This window comes from Notolabrus celidotus, chromosome 9 (genome assembly GCF_009762535.1).
Source record: "Notolabrus celidotus isolate fNotCel1 chromosome 9, fNotCel1.pri, whole genome shotgun sequence".
In the NCBI taxonomy this organism is placed as follows: Eukaryota; Metazoa; Chordata; class Actinopteri; order Labriformes; family Labridae; genus Notolabrus; species Notolabrus celidotus.
The window spans coordinates 33,133,134-33,160,932 of NC_048280.1; the positions used below are offsets into that span (position 1 = coordinate 33,133,134).

The 27,799-nt window shown below is 41.1% G+C and overlaps 1 protein-coding gene and 1 long non-coding RNA gene across 5 annotated transcripts; one reads left to right on the forward strand and one right to left on the reverse strand.

Moving 5' to 3' along the window:
- Window positions 1–27,799, reverse strand: LOC117818356 (ectonucleoside triphosphate diphosphohydrolase 2-like). Of its 4 annotated transcripts, none has more exons than XM_034691196.1 (9): window positions 27,456–27,799; window positions 21,057–21,174; window positions 14,345–14,495; window positions 14,038–14,197; window positions 6,975–7,202; window positions 5,410–5,682; window positions 2,772–2,891; window positions 1,370–1,504; window positions 1–1,248 (listed from the first exon to the last, which is right to left on the reverse strand). In XM_034691196.1, exons 1-9 carry the CDS (start codon window positions 27,570–27,572, stop codon window positions 1,042–1,044), a joined length of 1,509 nt encoding a protein of 502 aa, XP_034547087.1. In that variant the 5' UTR covers window positions 27,573–27,799; the 3' UTR covers window positions 1–1,041. The 4 variants fall into 4 exon arrangements, with proteins under 4 accessions (XP_034547087.1, XP_034547091.1, XP_034547089.1 ...); XM_034691198.1 differs by lacking the exon at window positions 27,456–27,799 and adding an exon at window positions 26,493–26,507 and having other exon boundaries at window positions 649–1,248; XM_034691199.1 differs by lacking the exon at window positions 27,456–27,799 and adding an exon at window positions 24,187–24,201 and having other exon boundaries at window positions 649–1,248.
- On the forward strand, window positions 1,101–1,933 carry LOC117818357. The gene is made up of 3 exons (XR_004632348.1): window positions 1,101–1,268; window positions 1,384–1,536; window positions 1,731–1,933. It is a non-coding gene; the product is annotated as an uncharacterized LOC117818357 (long non-coding RNA).

A 27,799-nucleotide genomic window follows, 5' to 3' on the forward strand; every position in this document is an offset into this window, starting at 1 on the left:
TGTTTTCATAACAGGATGAAAAGTCAAGTCAAATTTATTTTTACAGCACATTAAAGACTCTATGTTCTTCAAAAAAAAGTAAAAAAATAAAATTTGCAAAGATCAAATGTTACAAAAAACACTGGACAAAAGAAACAGAGGTTACAAAAACACATTCAGATATTACTGATTACAAAAAAAAGGTTGTAAGTGTAAACGACACACTTCATACCTGGCTAAGATTCTGCATTTAAAGGTACATTTTCAGTCTAATTACAAAGAAGTAACAAGACATGTGGAAGAGAAAGACTGAACCATTAAGACTAATAATTACTGAGGGCACCTGAAGCTGACTGAACATTCTTGGAGGAAACAGGCAAACCTTTACGTTGTCAACTAAAGGCGTTTTTCAACCGCAGGAACTTTACCCCGGAACTAGGGACTTTACCCCTGAACTACATGCGTTTCAACCGGAGGAACCAGGCTCTAAATTTAGTTCAGGGGTAGTTAATCTCCCCCTGAAAAGCCCCTGCTTTGGGGGTGGTACTTTTCAAAGGTCCTGGGACTTTCGGCTGAACGTAACAGTGTTTGTGGAGTTTACACAGTTGTTGAAACACAGTTTTTTAGTAAGATTTCAAAATATTATTTAATACATTTTTTTTTCTCCATATGTCACTGGCCTGATTTGCACGATATACTTAGGACTTCAGCCCACGGTCAAAACGCAGACAACAATGGGGGCACAGGAACCTTTTAGTTCAGGGTAATGTAGTTCTGGGGCCTAAAAGATCCCAGAACTCTTGGTCGAAATGCACCTTAAGGGATCAGTTTGGCTGTAATCGAAAACAAGCAGTCCAAAGCATTTACATAAAACTATGACACAGAGAGATGTGTGTCTCAGAAACAAGGAGAGGGTTTTGAGATTGACACGACAAATTGATGCAGGACATGATAATACTTTGATTACATTTTAGAACATGTTCATGCAGTCTTCTTTTTGAGAGAGTTTCAGATCAAATTGTGCTTAATGTGAGAGGAGCAGGAGGCGTGTGATTCTCCCTCTTACACCATGCCTTCTTTGGATCTTGTGTTCCTGTAGACAATCAACATGTACCCCAGTGCAAAGAAGAGGAGGGCTATGAAGAGGAAGAGGACGCCAGCCCAGGGTCCTGAGGGCACAGCCTTCATCAGTGCAAGTCTCTCCGCTGGTACCATACTGCTCAGACTCAGCATGTAGCCCAGAGCCCAGCCGACAGACGCTCCTCCAGCCTGCAGACACACGAGACCAGGTAAAGGGAAAGAACTACTGCATGCACAAACATCCTGCTGTGAGGGATTCAGAGCAGAAAATGATGATCAACAGTGTTTGAATAGTTTCTATTACTCTGACCTTTTTCTGAAAAGTGATGGTTGGCAGTGAGCGCTCATCGAAGCCATATCCCTCCGTCAAGAGCACCTGGACGAAATTGGCGACGGCACAGACGTTCTTCATGTGCTTCTCTTGCTGCTTCGTCTTCTCACTCAGCTGTGGGTAAAAATAAAGGGATGACACATCAGGTTAGAGGTTCACCTCACTTCACCTGATCTCCACACTCACCAACTCACAGACTTTGAGGCGCGTTTTAGAACATGTTCATGCAGTCTTCTTTTTGAGAGAGTTTCAGATCAAATTGTGCTTAATGTGAGAGGAGCAGGAGGCGTGTGATTCTCCCTCTTACACCATGCCTTCTTTGGATCTCGTGTTCCTGTAGACAATCAACATGTACCCCAGTGCAAAGAAGAGGAGGGCGATGAAGAGGAAGAGGAGTGAGAAGACGAAGACTTTGAGGCGCGTTAGGCTCGGCAAGTGTGTGAGTGTGTGGTACCGTCCCACTCTGAAATCATCAGTGCGTGAGCGCAACAGCCAATAGTGCACTTTTCCTCCATCCATATCAGTGCAGAGTCTTCAGGGGGGAGCCAGTGTTCAATGTGAATTAGTGTGATAAACAAATGTTTGTATACTGAAGCAGTGTTCAATAAAGTTCCTACATGGAAACAAAGCAAGCATGGATGTACACTCAATGAGCAGCTAACATGGGAGCAACATATTGGTAACATTAAGAAAACGGGTTATGGGATATCTTTTATCTTCCCCTTTTTTCACCCCTGCCACTACATTGCTGGTGACACAGGCACTAGTTGTATCTCATCTTGATTACTGCTCCCCAGTCTGATCGAGTGCAGCCAAAAAAAATCAGTCTGAACTCCAAATAGCTCAAAATAAAGCTGCAAGACTCGCTCCGGCCTCTCCATCGGGTGTGAGGCTGAGTACAGACGGTATGCATGCCAGTCTTTCATAGCTCAGAGTAGACAAGAGGTTGGTATGCAACCTTGCAAATTTCATTAGGAATATCTGTTACTAGGGATGTAAGGGTATTTGACAAGGCGGTAAAAAATCGATACATATAAGGGTGGGTTAAAATCGATTCAGCAAAGTTTGTATTGGGATATTATTTTTAAACAGTAGAAAACTCCTTAAAGGGTCACCAACTTTTTGAGCTGAACTGCACGCGGGAGGAATTCTCATTTTGACTTTACCCCACATTTTTCCTGCCAGTCTTCTGGTTAAATTTCTGTGCAAGGTCTGGGCAGGTGAGCTGATGTAAAAAAGACAAGTGTGTCCCATTTGCCATTTGTATGACATCTTAAGCATTTGAATTCATGAGGGGTTAGGCTTCCGGTACAGATTGTGCGTACTGAGAATCTTTTTATAAAATGTTCTCTCCTCAGGGTGCAAGCGTGCCTGACTTTACCTCAGAGATGCTCATGTTGCAGACGAGTCGGATTGCCTCCTTCATTCGATTAGGAGACGTGAGGGAGATGTTGGTGAGGCGGTTGATGTAGCTGTGAGTGAAGAAGAAGGCAGAGAAAGCCTGTGGAGAGGAGACACTGAGTCAGTCCAGAGACACACATTCTTTTCCTGAGCTGGAGCTGCAGCTTTTTAGTTTGTGCTGAAATCATTGACTGACAGAGGAAGTGGATGCTTTCAAACATCAGCTTGTTGAAGCCTACAGTTTGGCATATTTGTCATTTCAACCTTGAGTGCAATGAGTGTGTATAAAATATATATTTAGCCTCCTGATTTCAAAAGCAGAGAAAAGGTTTCGTGCTTTACGCCTGCATTCTTTACAGTGGCCAGCAGAGGTTGATGTCACAAGTTGAAAAAATGCCTGCTTGTAAAGAAGACAAGCAGCAACCTTTGGTGTAGAAAAATGAAGCCAATGCAGAAGTGCAAAAAACTGCAGTTCATCGAGTGACCACTTGAGGCCTCCCTTTTTACAGCAGAGAAACACATGCTTACACCCTCGTAATAAAACACTGCTTTGGTCTGGTTTTGGGTTTAAGGCCTGCTTCAGCTCATTCTCTTTGCCTGTGTCGAGGTCGACCGAAAGTCTGGTTTATTTTAGTATATTTTAGTCAACATGTTGACGGTAGAGATGACAGTGGAAGCCCCCCCCCCCCCCGAACAGAACTGTGTCTACTGTGGACTCTTTCAGGTTCCTGGGATCCACTATCTCCCGGGACCTGAGGTGGACCTCCCACATAGACACAATCAGAAAAAAGGCCCAGCAGAGGATGTACTTCCTGCGTCAGCTCAGGAAGTTCAACCTGCCCCAAGAGCTGCTGATCATGTTCTACATCTCCATCATCCAGTCTGTTCTGTGCACCTCCATCCCCCAGGCTGTCACTCTGATGAACACTAAACCATAACAGTGTCATACCTGTTGGATCAATACTCTCTGTAAATACACTATGCAACAATTCTCCAAGCAGAATTCCATATTTCTATTTTTTGTATTATTTAACTACTATTTTTTAAAATGTAAAAACTACCTCTGCTACTCACCACTGCACTTTTATTATATTATTTTAGCCTGTACATATTAGTCATGCCTATTTGTTGTTCTTTTGTATTTATAGCTGATGTTATTGTTATTATTTTATTTTATTTGTATGTCTTATTCTTATGCCTTGTACAAAGAGAGCACAGTTTACCAAAGTCAAATTCCTTGTGTGTTCAAGCATACCTGGCCAATAAAGCTGATTCTGATTCTGATTCTGACCGTCATCTTTTGGCTTTATAACCTCTTCAGAATTCAATGGGAAGAAATCAAAAGTCCATGTTCTATGAAAGAGGTCTACGAGGGACAAGCCTACCGCTCAGCTGATTTATTACCTTGGTGAGCATTTTCTGAGACAGTTTTTGCTCTAAATGTCAACCCTTCAGTCTTCTTCATTTCATCATGATGCTCAGTTTTGGTGTAAAGAAAAAAAGATGAGAATTAGGGCGTGGCTTTCAATAAAAGCAAGATCATAACCCTGATGAAGGCCACAAGCACAAAGGCGTCAGTCTAAGAATAAAGTTTTTCTTTATACTTCAAGTGTTGCTGGAGTTTTGACCCTTTAAGACTTCCTTTTCATCTCTATGCACCTTGGAAGAAGGTGAATTTGTGCCAGAATCCTCCATTCTGTCAATAAAAGTAGGATTGCAAAGCTTTCAATGTTCCAAATAACATTCTGTGACTCCTTGGCAGCTGGGACCACTTTTTATACCGACTGGAGTCCATAATGGTGGATGAACTGTTACATGCTTCCCTGTATCCATGCACACTGCAACATGGTGAACAATGACCACATGTACAACAGGTCAGTTAGCATCTGATGGAGTTGAGTAAGGCTGCTGACATCATGTAGCAATGTTTCCTCAAAGTTATCTTGTTCACATCCTCTTGATCTGTATCTCTCAGGCACCAATGATGGATGTCATGAGATAATTGCGACAAAATCCTGTGTCAACTCATATTGACATTCGAGTTGTGCAACTGGTGTACACGAAGGATTGTTCAATATGAGATTGAAATTAATTTGAAAATGACGAGAGATTTTTATTTTAGCTCCCATAGTCTGCATCAACTTAAACTTGAAATAATTGGGATTTAAACATTTTGAAAACCAATATCAAAATATTTTCAAAGTAAAAAAAAGTTGTAGGAATGATAAGCCTCTTATTTACTCTTGATTGAAAGACTAAACGTATTGAAAAACATTGCTTTTTGGATGGTTTTTAAGAATTTAACAGAGCTTTATTAACAGATTTTAGAAAATAAATCCTTAAAATGATTCTAAGTTTGATCAAAACAAAATCTGACGCCTGAGTTACGTTTAGTGTTGACTTTACAGGTGAAATTTGTTCTTAATCTGCTGTGAAGGAATAGGAAACATTGCAACTTAAACAGTATCTTGACATAAAAAACCTTCACACTGATTTTAAAAAATCCACAAAGACAAGAATGCAAAAAAACAAACAACCATTGTAAAGTTAAAATGTAAAAACAATCCTGCACTGATGCGCGATTTTTCGTCCCTGCCTCGGTCTAAATCCTCCCTCACCATGAAGCTTCCTTTCAGGTTGGGCTGGAAGACTCCCTCAAAGGAGCACTTGGAGAAGGAGCAGTTGTTGAAGGAGAACATCTTTGTGACGTTGTCCAGGCAGCTCTGGTAGTCTCCTGTGCCCACAACCGACACAGACATCAGGGGGTTAAACTTGGTCGGTCTGTACCCCTTAGTGCACGGGGAGTCAAAGACGTCCGGCCCCAGCATGACGGTAGTGTTGAAGTTTTGTGGATAGCAGGGATGGTTCACCTTGGACTTCACACCTTGAGTCTGAAGGAAGCAAAAACAAAACAACAACATAGAAGTGAAACATGTGAGGGAGAAGTTCAGTTTATATGAAACGCTTCTTCACAAAGATCACACTCTGCAGAAAACAATGCCCGAGGTGAATGAATCGTGGTGTCACCACACAGTTTGTCCAACAGAGTGCGCTCCAAGGTGACTGAGGAGTCAACAGCCTGCACTAGATTTACATGCAAATGTATTTAATGCTATGCTATCCTTAATACAGTTATTTATAATAAGAAAGGCTGTTCTCTTTTAGCTTTGTGTAGTTACAGAGTAGAAAAAGAAGCACTGCAAATGTATTAATAAGGTATTTTTAAAAGTCTATAATAAAAACTTGGGGCTGCACAGGGGTTTGGTTGGTAGCGCAGTGCCTCAGAGCGAGAAGGTTCCTGGTTCTGTGTGTTTGCATGTTCTCCCTGTGCATGCGCAGGTTCTATACTCTGGCTTCCTCCCACAGTCCAAATATAATGCTCACCAGGTGAATTGGTCACTCCAAATTGCCTGTAGGTGTGAGTGTGTGTGTGAATGGTTGTCTGTCTCTCTGTGTTTGCCCTGTGATAGGTTGGCGACCTGTCCAGGGTGTACTCTGCCTTCCACCCGAAGTCAGCTGGAATTGGCTCCAGCTCCCGTTACCCCAAACGGGATAAGCGGTTCTTGCGAGGTTCTCTTCTTCACTGACGTTTCGAAAAACCCACAGGCGTAGTCAGAGGTGAAATTTGTATTGGTGCCGGCCTTAGTGCAGTGCAGGGTATTTACAAGCAAAAAAGTGAGGAGAACAAAAAGAACAACAAAGAACGTTTGTATCATGTGACAGCTCTGATGACTCAGCAGCAGGTGTAGAGGAGCTGTCGGTTTGTTTTTGGATTGAATGTTCTCATATTCAACTCTTTGTTCCTCTGAACACCGATCAATATCTGCATCAAATCCTCTGCTTTAGCTTCCTGCACAGAAACATGTTTATATGAACTTTACGAGCTACTTCAGAGGAGATGAATAATCAACTTATACATTATTGGTTTATTCAAAGGAAAGACAGGAGAGTGATATCGATCCTCTCACCATGCTCTCAGAAAGAAATCAGCTTAGATCATTCCCTGAAATATAAAACTATTCCTTTAAGGGAGTTTATGGCAGCTTGTTGGAAAGTTCCAAGCGTCTGTGCTATTATTCAGCTGATTTTGACCTCTGACCACTCAGATGGTGGAGGAGAAGATAATCCATGAGACAGAAATCATACAACCCTTCGAGTTAGAGTTAACAGGTTTTAACATTACCATGATGAGATAAGCCAGGAGTTTCCTGAGGAACTGGTCCTGTCCGTAGCAGAGGAAGCTCTGGGTGTACAGTGTATAGGTCTGTCCGTACAGCTTCAGCTCCATCCCATTGGCTTTGTCCTCCACCGGGTCTGAGGTCTGGAAGGTGATCTGAGTGGAAGCCCCTCCCAAATCCAAGGCGCCGATTGTGGCTCTGCCGGGATTCAGCCAACGCCCGACGAAACCGTACTGGAAGGAGGAGTAGAGACATGAAGATATGAACCAATGAAGGACAACAGAGACTGACACACATTCACTCCCAGTGAAAGTTCAGTGGACATCAATTCTCCACTCCCGATCATTTTGCATGATGTTGCTGATCTTCTGACTCCCTGGTGAACAGTACTCGGCTCAAAGCATCACTGACTCCATGGATTCATGATGAATCCGGATGTTTCTCATTCCCTCACCCATTCCTGAGACCCAGCTAACATTTCAGCATGCTAATATGCTAAGCTAAGGTCTGTCCCAGTTAAAGACTCTATAAAACATAGACAGTGAAATACATTTGTTTCTGAAGAGGTGTTATGGAGCCTGCAGTTTTATCTGATCTAGGATCTGTAGAGTGCAGTCTGCTGTATTTACAAGAGTTAACAGTCAGTATATGGGACAAATGAGGTCCTGTATGACAAACTGATTTAGGCCAATATATGGAATGTCCCTGCTAATACGGGACAGTTGGAGACCCTATGGGTGACCTCTGACCTCTAGCAGTTAAACAACAGCTCACTTGCTGGTGGCAATAAAGAAGGATGTTTTAAGATAAACAACATGCAGAGATTTGTAGTTTACTCCACACACCACACATGGTGTAATGGCAGAACCTGGAGAAATTTGAATTGTGATAGTTTGTTCAGGACTTATCCTGTCAGAAGAATTATTATTTGAATGTGATAAGTTATATTTGGTGGTATGGCTCTTTTCTGAGAGCTCCACTTTCCTACATGGAATGCCAAAGTCTGACGTTGGGAGAGAACACCTCCCCTCTCTTTCATGTGCATTCATGAAAAGCTAAGGCAGGGAGAGCAGCAGCAAAGACCCCCGGGGTACAGAACAGAGCAAGCATCAGAGACCATATGTATGGCACTGGTGGAATCAGACACAGCAGAAAAGAGGAGCTGGGGTGGAGGTGGAGGTGGTGAAGTGGTTTGCAGGGGAAACAGGAAGAGAAGGCAGGCTGAAGGGAAGAGCAGCTGATGTAGGGGAGAGTGGGGTAATGTGAGACATCGGGTAATGTGAGACACCCCCTGTATCTAGGCAACGGAACACATTTGTGGTCATGTGACCATTACGTTTTCAAGCCCCTCCCATTTCCCCTTGGCCATAAAGGAGAGGACCTCATGGTGCTGTGGTAAGCATGTTTTTTTCACAAAAATATTTCTTTGCATATAAAAGTAAATTTTCTTGCTGTCAACTTGATCAACTGTTGTGCCAAAGCAAATTGATTCAGGTAGAACAACTTATATCATACATGTTGATGAACTACCAACATTTAAAACCATGTGATGCTAGCTGAAGATTAGCTTGAATTGCTAAGAGAGGTCGTTTTTTCTAAAATTGTGGCAGTGGGGTAAAGTGAGACAAATGATGTGGGGTAAAGTGAGACAGTATCTCACTTTACCCCACCATGAGGCACAAGTTATGTTTAGTCTTAAACATATTTGAATGTAATATTACATTACATATGTTTTATTTTTTATGTCATAAACATTGTAGAAAAGCCATCATACCAAGGCAATACACCAGGAAGACAACCTGGGGCAAAACACCCCTTGAGGAGATGGAGAGTGCAGCCGCTGAGGTCAAGGAAGGAAGGGAGTCTATAAGAGCAGCTGCAAGGGATAGAAATATTGACAAGTCAAGCCTCCTAACATTCATAAAGAAAAAAGAGGAAGGAGAAGTAAAATTAGTAGCCTGGGGTGCAGTAGCAGAGGCAAAGAGAATATTTATAGATGAGATGGAGGAGGAGCTTGCCAAACACTTGAAACAGCTAGCTGAACAGTTCCATGGCCTTCCTCCAGTTAAAGCTGGGGTTGGTAGTCAGATTTAGATAAACTTTTTGTTATACTGGTTAAAATGATCTTTATGTCCTGATGGTAATCAATACATAATGTGTTCTTAAAAAAGAAGGAAGAAAAGCTGCTATCTACAGCCGGAGTAAACCTGGGAAAACACCAACCAATCAGCCTTTTTTGGGTACCAAAATTTTAAACCATTCAAATCCCGTCCTGCTGTTCTGCCCTCCTCCTGCGCGTACATTTCCCCGGCGTGCACTCTCCATCCCCGTCTCCTGCCTCTGCTTCCCCTGACTCTATTTACTGCCCCTCTCGCTCGACCTCGGGCCTGTCCCCTCTGACCCGATGAGGTGCTTTGCTCAGGACTGTAGTCCGGATCAGAGTCTAAAAGGCTCTCACCACGGGGGCTCTGACAAGCAGAAGAATTAATGACATTTAGTAAGTCCTACAGAAAATGTAGATGTACTGTAGCATCAGTCCGGACGCTGTAGTGATGACGAGCCGAGTCGTGAATACATTTAGTTGTAATCGGTCACTGTCGGCCGTGATCACGACAACCAACAAAACAACAATCAATGTTTGAATGAATGAAGAACTTCTCCTCTTGTCTCTCCTCTCTCCCGCTCTCACACTCTACACCTCTCCTGATGCCTTCACTGACTGTCAACACTGTAGGAATTAAGAACATCTACACTGAACACGTTCAACAAACAGTAGAGCTGTTACAGTATTATATATGTGTTATAACTTTTCTCCTGATATCGTGTCACCAGGACAACTGGATAATGCTAGCATGACAGTTGTGAGTACTAACAGCAGCCATGTTTGTTTGTGTTTCTAACTTTCACTATGATAATATTTTGGTGAGGACCGGTTTTGAATCAGTCACCATCATATGGTCGCAAGTCAGCGGCGCTCGTGCATGTGAGCAGGGGGGCGTTGTTTTGGAGGAGCTCTGAGGGAGGAGGGGAGGGGTTAGACGGAGTCCTGAGGAAATGCTACATTCAAATTCCTGCTAGTTTTCCGAGACTACCAACCCCAGCTTTAAGTGCCGTCAACTGGCATTTGAATACGCAGAGAAAAACAATATCCCTGTCCCTGCCAATTGGACAAAGACACAATGTGCAGGTAGGCTAGGGTGTGCAAGAGATCACATGATTATGTAGGTTAACTAAGGCCAACTGATCTTGCCAAAAACCTAAATCTAATAATAATGAATTGTCTACTTTAGGTGAAGATTGGTTTGGCAGCTTCCTAGCACGTCGCCATCTCTCTGTCTTCTAATCTAGGTGGGCCTAGTCCTGTGTTCTGAGTCCCAGGCTGTTCTAGCTGGTTCTGATTGCCCTTTGCTCTGACCCCCAGACACTAACTGGCCCTAAGGGTCCTGTGTTCTGACCCCCAGACTGTGTTCTAATCTAAGAGGTTCTATCTGTCATTTGAATGTTAATTAAAACATTTTGAATTATATTACGTTGTATTTGATTTTGTTCAGAGTTACTTTCAAGTGTTTAGAAAAAAATGTGCTTAATTGACCAAACCCCATGATTCTGTTACTGTCCGACATTAGTTCTGGAATGTGTGGTTGTCAAGCTAGCTGTCAGGATTCTAACTGTTACAACATGTGTTATTATGGTTGTTTCAGAGTGGAAAAAGGAAGTGGATCAGTTTACCCCCTTGATTTCTCTGGCCTGTCTCAGTTTACCCCTAAGCTGGGGAAAACTGAGACACAAGACCACTTTTTTAAAAACAATCATATTTTCACTGCCCTTCATCCTGAATACATTCTCATAATTTCCATTGCTAGGAAACATCCTGAATTAAAGGGAAATGTGTAAATCTAACTGATATATCATTTTATCTCGCTTAGAGGGGAACAAATGTAAAAAATGTCTCACTTTACCCCACTCTCCCTACTGTGGGCAGAGCTTGATTTCACTGCCTGCCTGAAAGAACGCTACACTCAATGTTTTCTTAATCAATGATGATAAGAGCACAGATATGATTATCATAAATGATTCTTTCATCAGAACTTTTGATTCATCAAGCTACAGAAATCTTATATTAAAACCCTGATGTTTGTCTTTCACTCAGTTTTACTGCTCTATTGATTATCACTCTACTCCTCCTGTTCCTCCTGTTCCTCCTGTTCCTCCTGTTCCTCCTGTTCCTCCTGTTCCTCCTGTTCCTCCTGTTCCTCCTGTTCCTCCTGTTCCTCCTGTTCCTCCTGTTCCTCCTGTTCCTCCTGTTCCTCCTGTTCCTCCTGTTCCTCCTGTTCCTCCTGTTCCTCCTCTACCATAGACTTATAAAGAGTAGACGCCCTATTGGCTGCATGGGCGCAAGAAACACGGTCGCCATCTTGGTCCAGTCATCCTACCCATGATCCTACCTGTAAACGTAAACTGAAGCAGCAGAGACTTCAAGATGCCAGAGCACTGTGCAGCAAAATAGTTACCTATCTTACATCACATATATCACATATCAGAATATTCTATTACTGTTAAGCCCACTATGAATATTAAAATACACCGAACCATGTGTCCTGTATCATACCTACATGTATGATGTTTGCAGAAAAAAAAAACCCTGCATGAAAATCAGTTTAGTATTCAGCAAGTTATGATTGATTAATGCACTGACACTGAATTGCGCCTGCCAAACAGATTACACTGAGTGGAGCGGGTGACCGGACCAAGATGGCGGCCCCACGGCTTGTCCAGGCCAATAGGTAGTAGCGGTCGATGCGGCGTCTACTCTTTATATGTCTATGTTCTCTACCTTCTCCCCATAGTGCAACTGGACCTACTCTCCCACTCCCACCTACACACCTGTCTCCACTTTAATCAGGGCTGCTCTTACCTGATACCCCCTGATAACTATCCCCACCTTCATGACCTTTGTCTTTGTTTCTTTGCCTGTTCCTTCATCGCTGTCTTGCTTCTCACTCATACCTGGAAGCATCAACGTATAACTCTGTTTCCTGTCACTGGTTTGTTGCCTTCCTGCTTACCCGACAGTATCTACATGAAAATTATATGAACCCATGCTGCCTGCACCTCTAACACTGACATGAGTGCTGCATCACTCAGCTGCTGTGTGGGCTGCCCTCCACCTCTAACAGGAACATTTCTTTAACATAGGAAATGAAATAAACCACCAAATCATCTAAAATCAATTGAGCATACAATGTTACCACAAACCAACAGCCTCATTAACTATATCATCTGGAATAGAAACGTCCTCATGCTTGTGGTCTTAATGGAAACTCGAGCTCTGCGGTAGTTACCAGAAATACATCGGACCATAAGCACTTACACACGTGCAAACACGGCCTGATGGTGCGTTGAAATGGACCCTAACGCAGCACATTAGATCAGCGTTAAACACTCTTACCTAAATGCATCAACATGATTCGCTTTAGAGCACACCACCAGCCACACAGTGAACAACGCAGAGGAAAGCTGTCACAGTTTGGATAGTGAGCATTAACAAGCCAAGAGAGCTTTTGAGTATGGAGGACTATAAGAATAGAGCTTTCATGCAGTCTATGATCATCAGCCAACATCTAGAGGTAGGTTTAAGGTCAGATCCAACTGAAGATTGAAAAGCTCAGTCACTTCTGAGTTACAAATCTGCTGAAAAGCCATTCAGGGTTTTAAAGCAGTGCAAACAGTGAGGCCTTATCAATCCTGATGCAGACTGGAGGTCAGTGAAGAGAGGATTTAACAGTAGTTATATGATCTCTCTTCTGGGAACCAATCAGAAGCCTGGCAGCAGAATTTCAGAACAACTGCAAGACTCAAAATGAGTGGATGGGTTTTAATATTTAGATAGATTGAGGCAGAAAGAAACTGTTTTCATCTTTTTGAAATGCTAAGGTATAATTTCACTCTCAAGTTCTTAACGTGGGCCTTGACTTGTTTAAGGGCTTCTTGGCAACCTGAGATAACAGCTTCAGTTTTTCCTTTAGTTCATTTGAAGGAAGTAAATGAGCCCCTGCATACATTTACAATTGTTGCATAAAGACAGAGCTAATATCTAATGTAAAAAATAAGTGAATGTCCAACTTTCTGTGGTTAAAGTTTTTCACCCTTTTCCCAAACTGGCCAGATGATCCAATTTGAGTCAACGCTAATGCAAACAACATGTTTCCTTTGTGTAAGACGCAGAGAGGCACTGGCACCCTTTCAAATGCCTTTTTTTATTGAGTGCTGATTTTTTTTTATACAACCCCAATTCCAAAAAGTTTGGACGCTGTGTTACATTCTTAAAACAGAATTTGATGGTTTGCAAATCATTTAAACCCTCTATTAAATTCAAAATAGTGCAAAGACGACATTATGTTAAAATATACATCGCTGTTGCTTTATCAGAATTATAAAGTAATTTTAAACATGTTTCAAAAAGGAGGTCCATGATTTCCAAAAAGAATGTCAGATTTTGATTCATCAGACCACGGAACAGTTTTCCAATTCACCTCAGGCCATCTTCAATGGGCTCAGGTCCAGAGAAGTCTCTGGTGTTCCTGGACCATGTTTATACATGGTTTCCTCTTTGCATGGTTCAGTTTCAACCTGCATTTTTTTACCATGTTTTCATTGATTGGTGTGTATTAAAGTATCTTGTTTTTACTGAAAGAAAATGGCTTAAGGATCAATGAACTGTCTGCTTGCTGAGGGGACAAACAACTCACTATTAGCTGTCAGAGTTAAACATATTTCTTTTAGCTGAGAGACTAAAATTTTTCTAACACGGCAATTTCAAAGATGTTTAGATTACAAGTCTTCCAATGAGAGGCCCAGCTGACTTGATTGTCAGGTGGGAACACTGTAATTGTTGGCTAGGAGGCGCAAAGCCCGCCTCTCTACGTCACAATAGCTCGGCAGTTGCAATATGGCCGCCGCCACCAATTGGCCCAAAACAGCGCTTCAGAAACAGATGGGTGACGTCACAGATACTACGTCCATTATTTATACAGTCTATGGATTTGAAACAGAGCAGTCAGATCTCACCTTGACAAAGTTCTCCAGTAGGTAGTTAACCGTGACCCATCCATACGCGCCCTCCTCCTGTCCGCTCAGGATGGTGGCCTCTTTGAACTTGAAAGGATAAGACTTCAGCTTGGTTTCCACTTCCTTCAGAACCCGCCTGGACTCTGAGCCATTGACTATGCTATAAAAAAAGTGGCCGGAGTTAAATGGAGGTTGTAACAATGTTAGATCCTTCTAAGGTCTGTCTTAATGCATTAATGCATACTTGGTGAGCAGAGTGGTTGTCTTATACGTAAGATATCCTGTCTTAATGGGAGTTATCACTGACCTCAAGAGCCTCATCCCTGCAGTGGCTCCCAGATAGAGAGGAGTCTGCTTGTGTCTGAAGCTGGGGATCTGTTTCGTAGCTTGTTCCATACAGGCCTCCAGACTTTTTGCTGCACCTCCGCGAACACCAGCATAGCTTGATATCCCTCCACCTTGAAGGAGAAAGAGAAAACAGAGAAGAGAAAGTAGTTATTCTCAATACAAACTTGATTTGACCTTGACCTGGACTTCTTTTTTTCTAAATATTGTACCGGAGTGAAGCTCCAGTTTACGTCTCTAAGGAGTCTCTGAAAACAAACCCGGGCGATTAGAGGAACAGATGGTATTGACTAAGATGGCACGAACTGTCAGCTGAGGAAGTAGACCCTAAGAAACAAAGGTCTTACACAAGAAGAACATGTTGAAATGGCTTTAGTTCTGTTAATTCATTGGGTGAAGTTCAACAGGAAGGTGTCGTGGAAGTCAGAGTGAGAACATCATTGAGAACCAGGACAGTGTGGGGTCAAAGAGTCAGGAGGTCAACTACAGAAAGACCTATCTTCTGAATTACCTTTGGGGGTATTTTGGTACTTAACACGGTTTATGAAAACTGAATCACTAAGTTTTATAATAAAGGAAATCAAAAGACAGTGGGAGCACCACACATTAATTTGCATGGTTTTGAAATTAAGAGGTTAATTTTCAGACATTCTGCTATCATTGGATTATTGTTATGGTTTTATTGTCATTAATGCTCCTTGAGGGGACAGTTTCTTTGTTTTAGAAGTGGGATTGAATGAGGTACTTGTCAATAGCCTGTCTATTACCCATGGATGATCTTGGTCAGTTTGGCCCTGTCAGAGAACAGACACAGAGGCTATCAGCCGCTGCAGACAGGATAAGTACTCACATGTGATTTAACTCATTCTAAGAAACTTAGATCTAAACACTGATGCGGGTGTGAGTGTTCAGTGCTTTACTTTGCTGTCAGAAAGCCCATTTTTGGTTTGTACTATTACCAAACACCATGCAGCGATATTACTGCTCCTGCCATGCACTATACTGTCACTCATTAGTCTCATGTTAATGTATTCTCTTATAGAGGCTATCAATCAATCAGCACTTTTCATACAATGAAATTGCTGTACCTAAAAATAATAATAGGAAGACTAAAATAGAATAAATTAAAAATACACGAAGGAGAAGACTCCAAATTCCTAACCTCAGCCCCACCCCACAATCCATAAGAACATGATATATATATATATATAAAAAAATAAAATAAATAAATAAATAATAATAATAATAATAATAATAATAAATACATAATGAAGAAGCTGACGAACTGAGGAAACGCTGTCATGATATCTTAATGAGGAAAGACTGAAGGTAAAATAAGATGTTAAAACTGATGATGGGTAGTCAAGTCTAAAAAATAAAATGAATTAATAAGAAAATAAAACTCTCAAAGATTAAACCAGTAAAAGAAACTGATGCTTCACTAAAAGTAAATACAGTTTAGCTGAGAGGTCATCTGTAAAAATCACAAGATCTAATTAATAACTAATTAAATCATTAAAATCCAAAATAAATGTAAAAATAAATACAAATGAAAAATAAATTAAATATTATATATATATATATATATATATATATATATATATGTAAATCTAAAATTATACAGTATATATATATATATATATATATATATATATATATAGATAAGTTTAAAATTATACAGTATATATATATATATATATAAATTTAAAATTATACAGTATATATATATATATATATATTAATTTAAAATTATACAGTATATATATATATATATATATATATATATATTATTTAAAATTATACAGTATATATATATATATATATATTAATTTAAAATTATACAGTATATGACTTAAAATTGAATAGAATTTTAACTAGATAAAAAAGCAATAAGTACAGTAAGATGGGGAAGACTCAGTTAAAAGCGAGACCAAAAAGGTCGGTCTTGAGTCTCCTTTTCAAAATGTTGATACTCTGTGCAGCCCTCAGATCTGATAAAAAGCTGCTTCACTGGGAATCTTTGTTCTATTTTTGGTACAATTAAAAGTCCACTACCTGAAGACATGAGGGCTCTCACTGGCTCATATGATAAAAGCAAGTCTGATAAATAAGAAGGAGCAAAATCATGAAGAGATTTAAAAACCAATAAAATAATCTTAAAAAAAATCTCAAAGCTACATTGACATCTTACCAAACTGTTGTACATTTTTTTTTGCATTTATATTTATTCACTTATAAACATAATTTTAAGTTTCCACCTCTATGGTCCTATGCACAGGGCAGGTGGTGTACCTGGGGGGGGGGGGGGGGGGGGGGGGGGGGAGTCATGTACGAAAGAAACTGTGCTTAAGTGTCCTCTTGTATTCGATGTAGCAGATACAACATTAGAAATTGCCTACTCTGGTTCCCTTTGAGTGGAAAAAGCATGAAACAGTGCCCTCCAGATGCCCCCCAAATAAAATTTCAAAATAGTCCATCCTAAACTGTGTGTATCAGGGGTTTGAAAGGCGGTTCTCTTTTTGGAGTTTTTGCCCCTGCCCGTCAAACAGCCTGAGTATGCCACTGCACAGGGCACATCAGGATATGTGTACTTTGGTTTTCAGCTTCAGTCCAGCAGTTTAAAAAGTATCAGGATACATGTGGCAAACTGCAGGAAACTGCTGAGCTGTGACACTTACATGGTCTGATTATTTCATAACACTCTGAAGCATCGGTTACACAAACCAGGACTGATTCAACTCACACTATTTTAAGAAATAAACTATGGAAAAGAAGGAAGGCCAAACATAAGACAAACTAAAAGCAAGAAGGAAGAGAAAGCTTTTTGAGAATAAGCATAATTTCAAAAAATTAAGTAACACTTTCATTTTTAATACCAGGGAGATTACACCAGAGGAAGATAAGTTTGGATCAAAAGAGAAAGATATCTATTTTATTCTTAACTTTTTTTACTTTATTTTCAAAATGCTAAAATATCATAAAAAACAACGAGGGCTGTCAGCATTGATGCACTCATCATGATGCACTTAAGGTCCCAAACGCACTTTTAAAAAGCCCATTTCCCATTTAAAAAAAACCCTCAGTGGACCATGTTGATCAGTCAAAATCAATCTGCACTTCACATCAAACAGATTCACAACATCATGGTACAAGTACTTTGAGTTTGAGCTATCATACGAGCTAAGCATACAGGTGCAGCTAATCAGACTGATGTCAGCATGCAGTCTGCATCCCTCAAGTTGACAGAGCTCTGTTAGGAGAGAGAGAATCACCGCAGAGCTGTGTGTGAAACCAAAAACAAGTTCACAACAGCGCTGCTAAAGAGGCAGCAACCAACCACAGGCCAGTCAGCACTGCTGAGGACTCCACATTACTATTCTCTAATCTATATTCATTTCATTCTTACATAACTCTATTTTCATGCATCTGCAGATATGAATACTGTACATTTGAATGTATTTTTATTCATATTTGACCAGTTTTTATAAAGCTGCTGAACAGGACTGCTGCCATCTAAAGCTTTGTTGTACATTCTTAATGCAATGACTCGTATATGTACCTTAAAGAAAATCATTCTACTATTATACCTTGTCCTCATACTTTTCAAGAGCATGCAGTTTTACAAGAGTTACATTTATCTGTGTTTTAGTGGCGAGCAATGATGTTCAAATGTGCAATAATACAGAACTTTGAAGGAGACCTCTCAGCCTTTAGCCTGCAGCCTTAAAGGAAGCTCTGTCTGCATGGGCGCTGCAAAATAAGACACAGGGGGCCTCGATGGGCCTGAAATGAAGAAGCAGTCACACACAAAGTGAAACTGACTGAATAAATATGCTTTTCTTTGAGAACCCTCTCTCCTCTGCTAAACATGTGGAGCGTTGCATTTAGTAAAAAGCTGCCTGGTTTGATTTATCCTTTATTCTTTAATTTAAACTGCAACAGATTTATATTATTACTCTCCATTTTCTAGATTTTTCTCAACACTTTACAAAATAATCTGCTGCACCTGTTTACATGTCAAGAGTTAAAGGTACAGTGTGTAGCTTAGAGCAGTTGTTCCCATAGCGTGGGGGTCCGTGAAATAATTTGAATAAATTTCTAATAAATTATAAAATTGTGCTTTACAAAACAGGATATACACCATTGTTATGATACCATTTGGTGGCTCGGGTTAGAGTTAGGGTTAGGATTAGGGTTAGGGTTATGATTGGGGTTAGGTTTAGGATGAGGGTTAAGATTAAGGTTAGGGTTAGGGTTCAGATTAGAAACAGAACTAAATTTAAGCAAACAGAACCAGAACCAAACTCAAGCAAACCGATCAGAACCGCACCAGAACCAAACCAGAACTGAACCAGAACCAAACCAGAACTGGACAAGAACCGAACCAGAACCGGACCAGAACCAAACCAGGACCAAACTCGAGTTAACAGAACCAGAACCAAACTCAAGCAAACATTACAATAATCAAAATCAAGCAAACAGAACCACAACCAAACTTAAGCAAACAGAACCAGAACCAGAACCAAACTCAAGCAAACAGAACCAGAACCAACTCAAGCAAACAGAACCAGAACCAACTCAAGCAAACATAAACAGAACCAGAACCAAACTCAAGCAAACAGAACCAGAACCAACTCAAGCAATCAGAACCAGAACCAGGACCAAATTCGAGCAAATCGATCAGAACCGCACCAGAACCGCACCAGAATGGCACCAGAACCGAACCAGAACTGGACAAGAACCGAACCAGAACCGGACCAGGACCGAACCAGGACCAAACTCGAGCTGGCAGAACCAGAACCAAACTCAAGCAAACAGAACCAGAACCAAACTCAAGCAAACAGAACCAGAACCAAAATTAAGCAAACAGAACCAGAAGCAACTCAAGCAAACAGAACCAGAACCAAACACAAGCAAACATAACAAGAATCAAAATCAAGCAAACAGAACCTGAACCAAACCTAAGCAAACAGAACCAGAACCAACTCAAGCAAACAGAAACAGAACCACAACCAAACTCAAGCAAACAGAACCAGAACCAACTCAAGCAAACAGAACCAGAACCAACTCAAGCAATCAGAACCAGAACCAGGACCAAACTCGAGCAAATCGATCAGAACCGCACCAGAACCGCACCAGAACCGCACCAGAACCGCACCAGAACCGAACCAGAACTGGACAAGAACCGAACCAGAACCGGACCAGGACCGAACCAGGACCAAACTCGAGCTGGCAGAACCAGAACCAAACTCAAGCAAACAGAACCAGAACCAAACTTAAGCAAACAGAACCAGAAGCAACTCAAGCAAACAGAACCAGAACCAAACACAAGCAAACATAACAAGAATCAAAATCAAGCAAACAGAACCTGAACCAAACCTAAGCAAACAGAACCAGAACCAACTCAAGCAAACAGAAACAGAACCACAACCAAACTCAAGCAAACAGAACCAGAACCAAACTCAAGCAAACAGAACCAGAACCAAACCAGAACCAAACCAGAACTTGACAAAAACCGAACCAGAACCGGACCAGGACCAAACTCGAGCTGGCAGAACCAGAACCAAACTCAAGCAAACAGAACCAGAAACAAACTTAAGCAAACAGAACCAGAACCAACTCAAGCAAACAGAACCAGAACCAGGACCAAACTCGAGCAAACAGAACCAGAACCAAAGCAAACAGACTGTCCTCAGTTTGGGTTGGCATTGGGAAAAATCAGATGCCTCAGCTTGGATGGACTGATCTGATTTCAGGGTTAGGATTAGAGTTAGGGTTGGGGTTAGGGTTATCATTTGGGTTAGGGTTAGGGTTATGATTAGGGTTAGGGTTAGGGTTAGGTTTAGGATTAGGGTTAGGATTAGGTTTAGGGTTAGGGTCAGGGTTAGGATTAGGGTTCGGGTTTGGGTTAGGGCTAGAGTTATGTTTGGGTTAGGGTTAGGGTTAGGGTTGTGATTAGGGTTAGGGTTAGAGTTATGTTTGGGTTAGGGTTATAGGGTTAGGGTTGTGATTAGGGTTAGGGTTAGGGTTGGTGTTAGCATTAAGGTTAGGATTGGGGTTAGGGTTAGTATTAGGGTTAGGGTCAGGGTTCCTTGCAATGCCCCTGGCTGTATGAGATACAGGCACAGTGAATACTTTCCACAAGGCAACTATCAGTCATTCTTTTGCTGTGAGAAATGTCTGAATATGTAAATTAGTTGGTGAAATTGTCTTTTTTGAAGGTAAGAATGAACATCACCGATGAATTTACTCTAGCTGATCTCAGGCAGCAAAAATACACTCTTATATTTAAGGAGGGGTTTAATTTGCTCTGCTGAGCCACCCTTTTAGACATGTGCAAGTCTGATTGACATTAACTAGCTTCATTCAAATAAAAGAAAGCTTGTCTCCTCTAACACTGTGGGAATAAACCAGAGCTTTGGACAGCTGACTACTTTCAGCAAAAGTTCACTTTACCAAAACTAAGTGAGGCAGAATACAGTCACTTTTAAAACAGCTCTCCTTTCAGCATCCATTCCACATGCTTCAGCCTGAACTCAAATGTAACTGCACAGTTTGACATTTGCACATACTGTACATTTTCCTGTCCCATCTGTTTCTGCAGCACAGTACCAGGGAAACTTTCTTCTCAAGGTGATGCAGCGTGTGTAATGTCAGCCTCATCTCACACTCACCTTTGGCATGACACTCGCCGTGCTGGATAACTATGCCTGTGTCGTTTTGCTTGTCAGCCGGCCATTTGTAGATGTACATGGAGGTGTGGGATGAGCCTGCATCCAGAACGATTCCATACTAGAACAGAGAGAGGAGTCAAATGTCAGAAATAACTAAAACCTGCAGCACAGCATGCCTCCAGTCCTTTAGTGAGGATTTAAAAATGCAGTTTGAAAAGGTGGTTTATTAATTGGCTAAAGATGACCTCACAAGGGGTAAAAAGAAACAAAACAGCTGCACCTGTAAGTACAAGTGTCAAATTCAACACATTTCCCTGAAGATTTTATTCTACTTGCATGAACTCTCACTCATTTGCTCTTTGCTGGGTTACTGGCAGAGTGTGGCTTAAAAATCGACACCCTGCTAACTAACTTTGCACTTTGCAGCTTCTGTTCGCACTCATTAATGCCTTAAACTATTTTTAGGTTGCACAATAAAATATGTGTGAACACAAAAAAACAGGTCTAATTTTGTATCAATCCTATCCTCATGAAGATTCTTAATGGAGAGGAACCAAGGGAGAAGCAAGGACTCAGGGTCTTATTCACAAGTGAGGGTAACATGGATCGTGAGGTTGAAAGGCAGGTTGGTGCAGCGTATGGTTAAGAGCTTGTAGGCAAAGCTTTGGCTTTACCAGCCATACAGTTTGACTTTCACCTGTGGTCATGAGCTTTGGGTAGTGACCAAAAGAATGACACCATTGGTACAAGCGACTGAAATGAGTTTCCTATGAAGGGCGGCTATAGGCTCAGTCTCAGTGTGAGGAGCTCAGACTACTTGGAGTAGAGCAGCCACTCCAAATGGAAAGGTAAAGGTAGTTCATACATCTGGTAAAGATCCTCCCATTGGAGATTTTCTGGGCATGTTCAATTGAGAGGAGACCCTGAGGTACACCAAGAGCAAGATGGAGGGACAAATCCTCTGATCTGGTCTGGGAACGCCCAGATTCCCATGGAGGAGGGAAGTCTGGGGAAACTCGCTTAGCCTGGATAATCAGAGGAGAATGGATGGATTGATATTCTTAGACTCCTCCCTTCCTGTTTGACATATAGGTCCAAAATTAGGAATACTTTTGTTTGTTTGTTTTGTTGTTTTTGTGTTTCTTCTCACTTCAGTTTTTTCTCTTCTTTGGTTTTCAAATCTTAATTTTTAAGCACTAACCTTGCCCAAACCCGTACCCTAACCCTAACCACTCAGACTTTATGCCCAACCCTAACCCTTGGTATTTGTCAGTGGACTATATCCCTAACTGTAACCACTCAACCTGTGTTCCTAACCCTAACCCTGGATCTTGGATGGTGGATATTCAATACAAATGTCACTGGACTTCTTGACCTTCTGGTAATACAGACTGTATTGGTCATTGGAAAACCTTATGATTTATTTATTTAAAACAAGAAAAATAAACCTAAAACATTCAAAAAGCAGCTAAAACAACCTAATACAGGAAGGTTGACTGCAGGGTTGGATCGAACTCCGGGATACGGGGCAGTGTGACAGGCATAGAAAAGCATCCTTAGTTGGCTTGCTCAGAGACCTTCTGCAAACATTATTCATTACTATACTAAGAACCTGCAGTCTTAGTCACAGATTTACTCTTACAACATTGTCTGATTGTTCAATGTGTCTTAGCTCATGCAGCAGTGTTGACTTTGCCGCCCTTTGTGCGCTATTTTCATCTTCAAAGCCTCTCAGTTTATTCACATATTATCCAGTGCAGGTAACAGCAGATCAAACTATGCAGCTTCAAAAAGGAACATAAAAAAAGGAAGAGCACCTGAATCATGTATACGTAGGAAGAGTCTCTCTAATACAAACTGTGTGTTTTGTCTCACTCTCTTGTCTGTGTGTTTCATAACTTCCTCTGTTTTATAGCGCTTAACCTTTGAGGTTGGCGTGTCAGGCAGTGTGGTCACATCTCAGTTTAAGACTTCAGCTGATTCACTTATGACTAAGTTCACATCAGGACAATAAGAGGCTCAGATTGTGACAGCTTTATGACAAATGTCAACATGCACGATGACAGCAGAGGAGATTCTGACTATTTGGACTGAGATAAGAAGCTGCAGGTAAATGTGTCCTCTTTTATTCTTACCTGTCTGTTTTAAATGTGATCTGTGATTATGGAAGCAGAATAACTACTTTATATATCTTACAATGTAATACAAGCTCCCAATGAAACGTGGTGTGGAAACAGTAAATTAGTGCAGACTGAATTTAGAAGAAGTTGATGTAGCCCTCATGAGTTTAAAAGTGATGTTAAAGCACAAGGGAGGTCTTTAACCTGCACTGCTTCTTACGGCCAGCAGGGGGCGACTCCACTGGCTGCACACAGAGGTCAGGTTGTAAAGTAATTAATAAAAATACTCCTTGTTCTCAGCTGATTTACCCCTTTGGTAAACACTTTGCCATTGAATTTATGGTCTTTATATCTATTACAAGTCTTATTTGATTCAGCATGATGTTCAATCTGTAAATTATGATCCCATTTAGAGTCAGTCAATAGAAGAAAAAGGAGGGTGTGCCTTCAGGGATTAACAAACTGCTGCCAAAGCAATCTGAAAAATGTCAGTGTTGTAACATGTTATTATTCCTCTGTTTGCCCTTAATGACGAGTTAATTAAGTGGCTCTACAAAGAAGGTGACGGCAAACTTGTCTCATTGTCTACTCACCGTCTATAGGTACAGGAATAAACAAAACAAATAGGAGAAATAATCAGGATGTAAATGTTCTGTTTTAAAAACCCTCTCCTTTAAGCCTTGAAAACCTCTTTTAAGTCAACCTCATACAAACCCTTGTCTTCTTGTTCTTTGCTGTATTTCACTCATCATGTTTTATCTTTGTGTCCATATAAAGGGAGCTTGGGGAGAAGTAAAAGATGCTAAGGGATGAAAGAGGTTTGCTGCATTCATCAGATGACATCTCAAACGTGGTGCAAGAAAACATGCATTTTTATATTTCTAATTCCACATTTAATCACAATTTTGCAAAGGGTTGAGAGTAGCCTACATATTGGTTAAGGAGTAGAAAAAGAAGGAACGTCCTCAAGACAGATTAGTAACTCTACAATCAGACAACAAATAACTAACCTAGAACAACGTCAACCTCAACTGAACCGCGGATTTCAATTCATGTCACGCTCACAGGAGATCAAACTCCGACAGACCACAGCTCGAACATCAGTGACAACCACAGGGAACAAATATGCATGCACAAATAAAATAATGAGGACATTATCTGTAACATTAAACTATGGGGCGCCGTCTGTAAAATGTGCACACTGAAAATAAAACAGCAACCATCCACCACAATTAGCTCCACAACGTCATAAAAACAGTGTGAATTTTTAAAAGTCACTTTCTTTTATCACATTTAGAGCATCATATGTGACCTTTTTCACATTTAGTTCTGTTGTGACGAACATATTTGAGTTTCAATCACTGTTAAATCTAAGTATATATGTCAAATGTTAAATGTAAATATATATGTCAAATGCAAGCGGCAACCTCCGGTCTCAAACGATGAAGCCCATGCGGAAGTGTTAAAAACTGCAGCTCATCAAGCGTCCACTAGAGGCTGGCTGCAGAGACACCAGAAACCACATACACACCCATTCAAAGAAGACGATCTTTACAGCAGAAATAAACATGTTTACATCCTGGTTCAAAATACGGCCTGGTTCTGTTGTGATGAACAGATTTGAGTTTCAATCACTGTTAAATCTAAGTATATATGTCAAATGTTAAATCTAAATATATATGTCAAATGCAAGCAGCAACCTCCGGTCTCAAACGATGAAGCCCATGCGGAAGTGTTATAAACTGCAGTTCATTGAGCGTCCACTAGAGGCTGGCTGCAGAAACACCAGAAACCACATAGACATGAATGGGAAAAAGACAATCCTTGCAGCATTAAAGGTGACATATCATGCAAAATCGCCTTTTTAATGGTTCTCTACCTGAAATATGTTTCCCTGGCATGTCTACAAACCCCCCGAGAATGAAAAAAATCCATTCTGCCCCTGTTCTGATTTCTCCATCTTTCTGTAAATGTGTGCTGAAACCAGCCGTTTCAGTTTTCAGTGTTTTTCATACGTCACAACGCCATCCGGTCTGTGACAGAAGTCACAGCTCGGAGCTTGTTCAGCCCATAGACTGTATAAAATACAACTCAACCCCTCCTCTGTTTTTCATTCCCTGCACACATGTGTGCTAACAAGGAGCTTAGGAGGGAGGCATGCTAGTTGTAGGCTGTCTTAATAAACACAAAGGTCGGTTTTACTCCCCACGTCTGCAGATTTGAAGATCTAGTGGATGATTTTTATTTTTCATGGAAAAGTGCTAGTGCTAGTTAGCATAGCCACATAGCTGCATGTCGTAGCTGTAGCTGTGTACCAAGACACACGTCGACATACTGACAAATACAACAACAAGAAACACTAAATCTGTGACCAATGGTTCAGAAAGGTCCTGCTGCCTTTCTGGCAGAGGTCGGTTTTACTCCCCACGTCTGCAGATTTGAAGATCTAGTGGATGATTTTTATTTATCATGGATAAGTGCTAGCGCTAGTTAGCATAGCCACATAGCTACATGTTCGTAGCTGTGTACCAAGACACACGTCGACATACTGACAAATAAAACAACAAGAAACACTAAATCTGTGACCAATGGTTCAGAAAGGTCTTGCTGCAGGCGCCTCTCCGTCAGGATCAGATTCTGGATCAGATTCAGAGGGTTGAAGTTACGCGATCTGTGAGCAGCCCTGTATATTCAGCCAACATGTAAACATTAGATCAACGTGCCGGAGAGCCAAGGGCACATCCACTTTCTGAGGGGGCGTGGTCAGAGGGAAAACAGAGTGTTCTGAGGAGGGCTGAAGAAGAGTGCTTTTCAGGCATGCCAAAATCTGATTTCAAAGTGTTTTTTTGAGCATAAACTTTAAAGACATGTTTTGGGGACCTCTTAGACCAATATATATTGATGAAAAAAGCGTGCTATGTCACCTTTAATAAACATGTTTACAGCCTGGTTCAAAAAACGGCTTGGCCCTACGAAGCTAATCTCTCTCAGCACACACTTTACAGGTGTGAATTTTTTTTACAGCGTTCAGTTCAGAAGATATTATGATTCCGAGTTTTTTCCCAAATAAGGACATGACTGACGTCACTCCTGGTTGGGAACACATAGCTATTGGCTAGGAGGCTCACACTACGTCACACTCTGCCTGGTTGAGTTCCGCATTTCCAATATGGCTGCTGCCGTCGATTGGCTTCAAAACAGCTCTCAGGAACAGATGGGTGACGTCACGGTCCACGGATACTACATCCATATTTCATACAGTCTATGGTGGGAACACATAGCTGTTAGCGATGAGGCTCAAAGCCCGTCTCTTTACCTCACACTATCTCGCCAGCAGCACGGTTGAGTTCAGCATTTCCAATATGGTTCCTGCTGACGATCGGCTTCAAGACAGTGCTTCAGAAACAGATGGGTGACATCACTGATATCACGTCCATTCATTATACAGTCTATGGTCAAATGTTAAATATAAATGTTGAATGTTAAATCTAAAATTTTAATGTTAATATAAATGTTAATTGTTGCTCTGCGATCCTAAATATTTTGCTTCTATTCAAATTCACTCAGCCGCCTAGTGGAAATACCAAATAAAAGCTTCATAAAGCGATGCAGACTTAGCAATACCAAGTTACCTTGTCTGTACCATAGACCGGGTCAGTTCTGTCTCTGAGTGTTGTGAATCTCTGAATAGCCTCTAAAACTGCCTAAACAATATTTTCTGAATCAGCACACTTTGTGGATGGCGGGCAGTTTGGCTGGTAATCATAGGAGACAGTATTGACAGATATGGTTTGTATATCAGAGTTTGTGAAGGATTTATTTTGGTACTTCCTCTGGGCGGCATTATGCATTTGCATAAAAGCTAAATATCTAGGATCACAGAGCAACATTTAACATTTAATATTAAGCATTTAGATTCTTATTTAACATTTAACAAATAGATTTATATTCAAAATTAAGATTTAAAAGTCATTTTATCTTCAATATATTTGTCATGACAAATTAAATGTGATAAATATCACACATATTGCTCTAAATGTGAATTAAAAAGTGACTTTTAAAAATGCACACTACCTTTTTATGACCTTTAGGAGCCAAGTGTGGGGAACTGTTGCTGATATTTTCAGTGTGCACAACTTTACAAACGGTACCCCATATTAAACAGCAACATTCTATATTTTTGAACATGGCAGGTGCATCCGTGCCCTACCTTAATCTGCACGCAGACAGATCACATCTTTAGCACGCGTCTACTGTGAGAAGTTGCAGAAATTCTTACCATGTGTGAAGGAGGGACCTCTGTCTCTGTAGTAGGTAGCACCACCAGCATGATTCCAACTATTGCCAGAATCAGCAGCACCACCGCAGGGATGAATTGGACACATCGGAGACCCATGGCTGGATACAACACGTTCTGTGCGCACGGATGCAGCTCTGCGTAAAGGCGCGTGGATCGAGCACTTTATACTCAGTAAAGAAACCCACAAGGATACAGAGCGCGCACTAAAAAGCTGACAGCTGTGGGTTTGGTCTCCGCTTTTGATTGGTCTAACTCATTTGCATGGTAACGTATTTTGCTTCCTCTCAGCCTGCACGGCACGCACCCACACACACTCCCACCCA

Coding starts and splice junctions, on each gene's coding strand:
- LOC117818356 (XM_034691196.1), bottom strand. CDS start 27,572: ATGGGTCTCCGATGTGTCCAATTCATCCCTGCGGTGGTGCTGCTGATT. Junction 14,496..21,056: donor CGGCGAGTGTCATGCCAAAG/GTGAGTGTGAGA, acceptor TTCTCCTTCAAG/GTGGAGGGATATCAAGCTAT. Junction 5,683..6,974: donor TCCTGGCTTATCTCATCATG/GTAATGTTAAAA, acceptor TGCTTCCTTCAG/ACTCAAGGTGTGAAGTCCAA.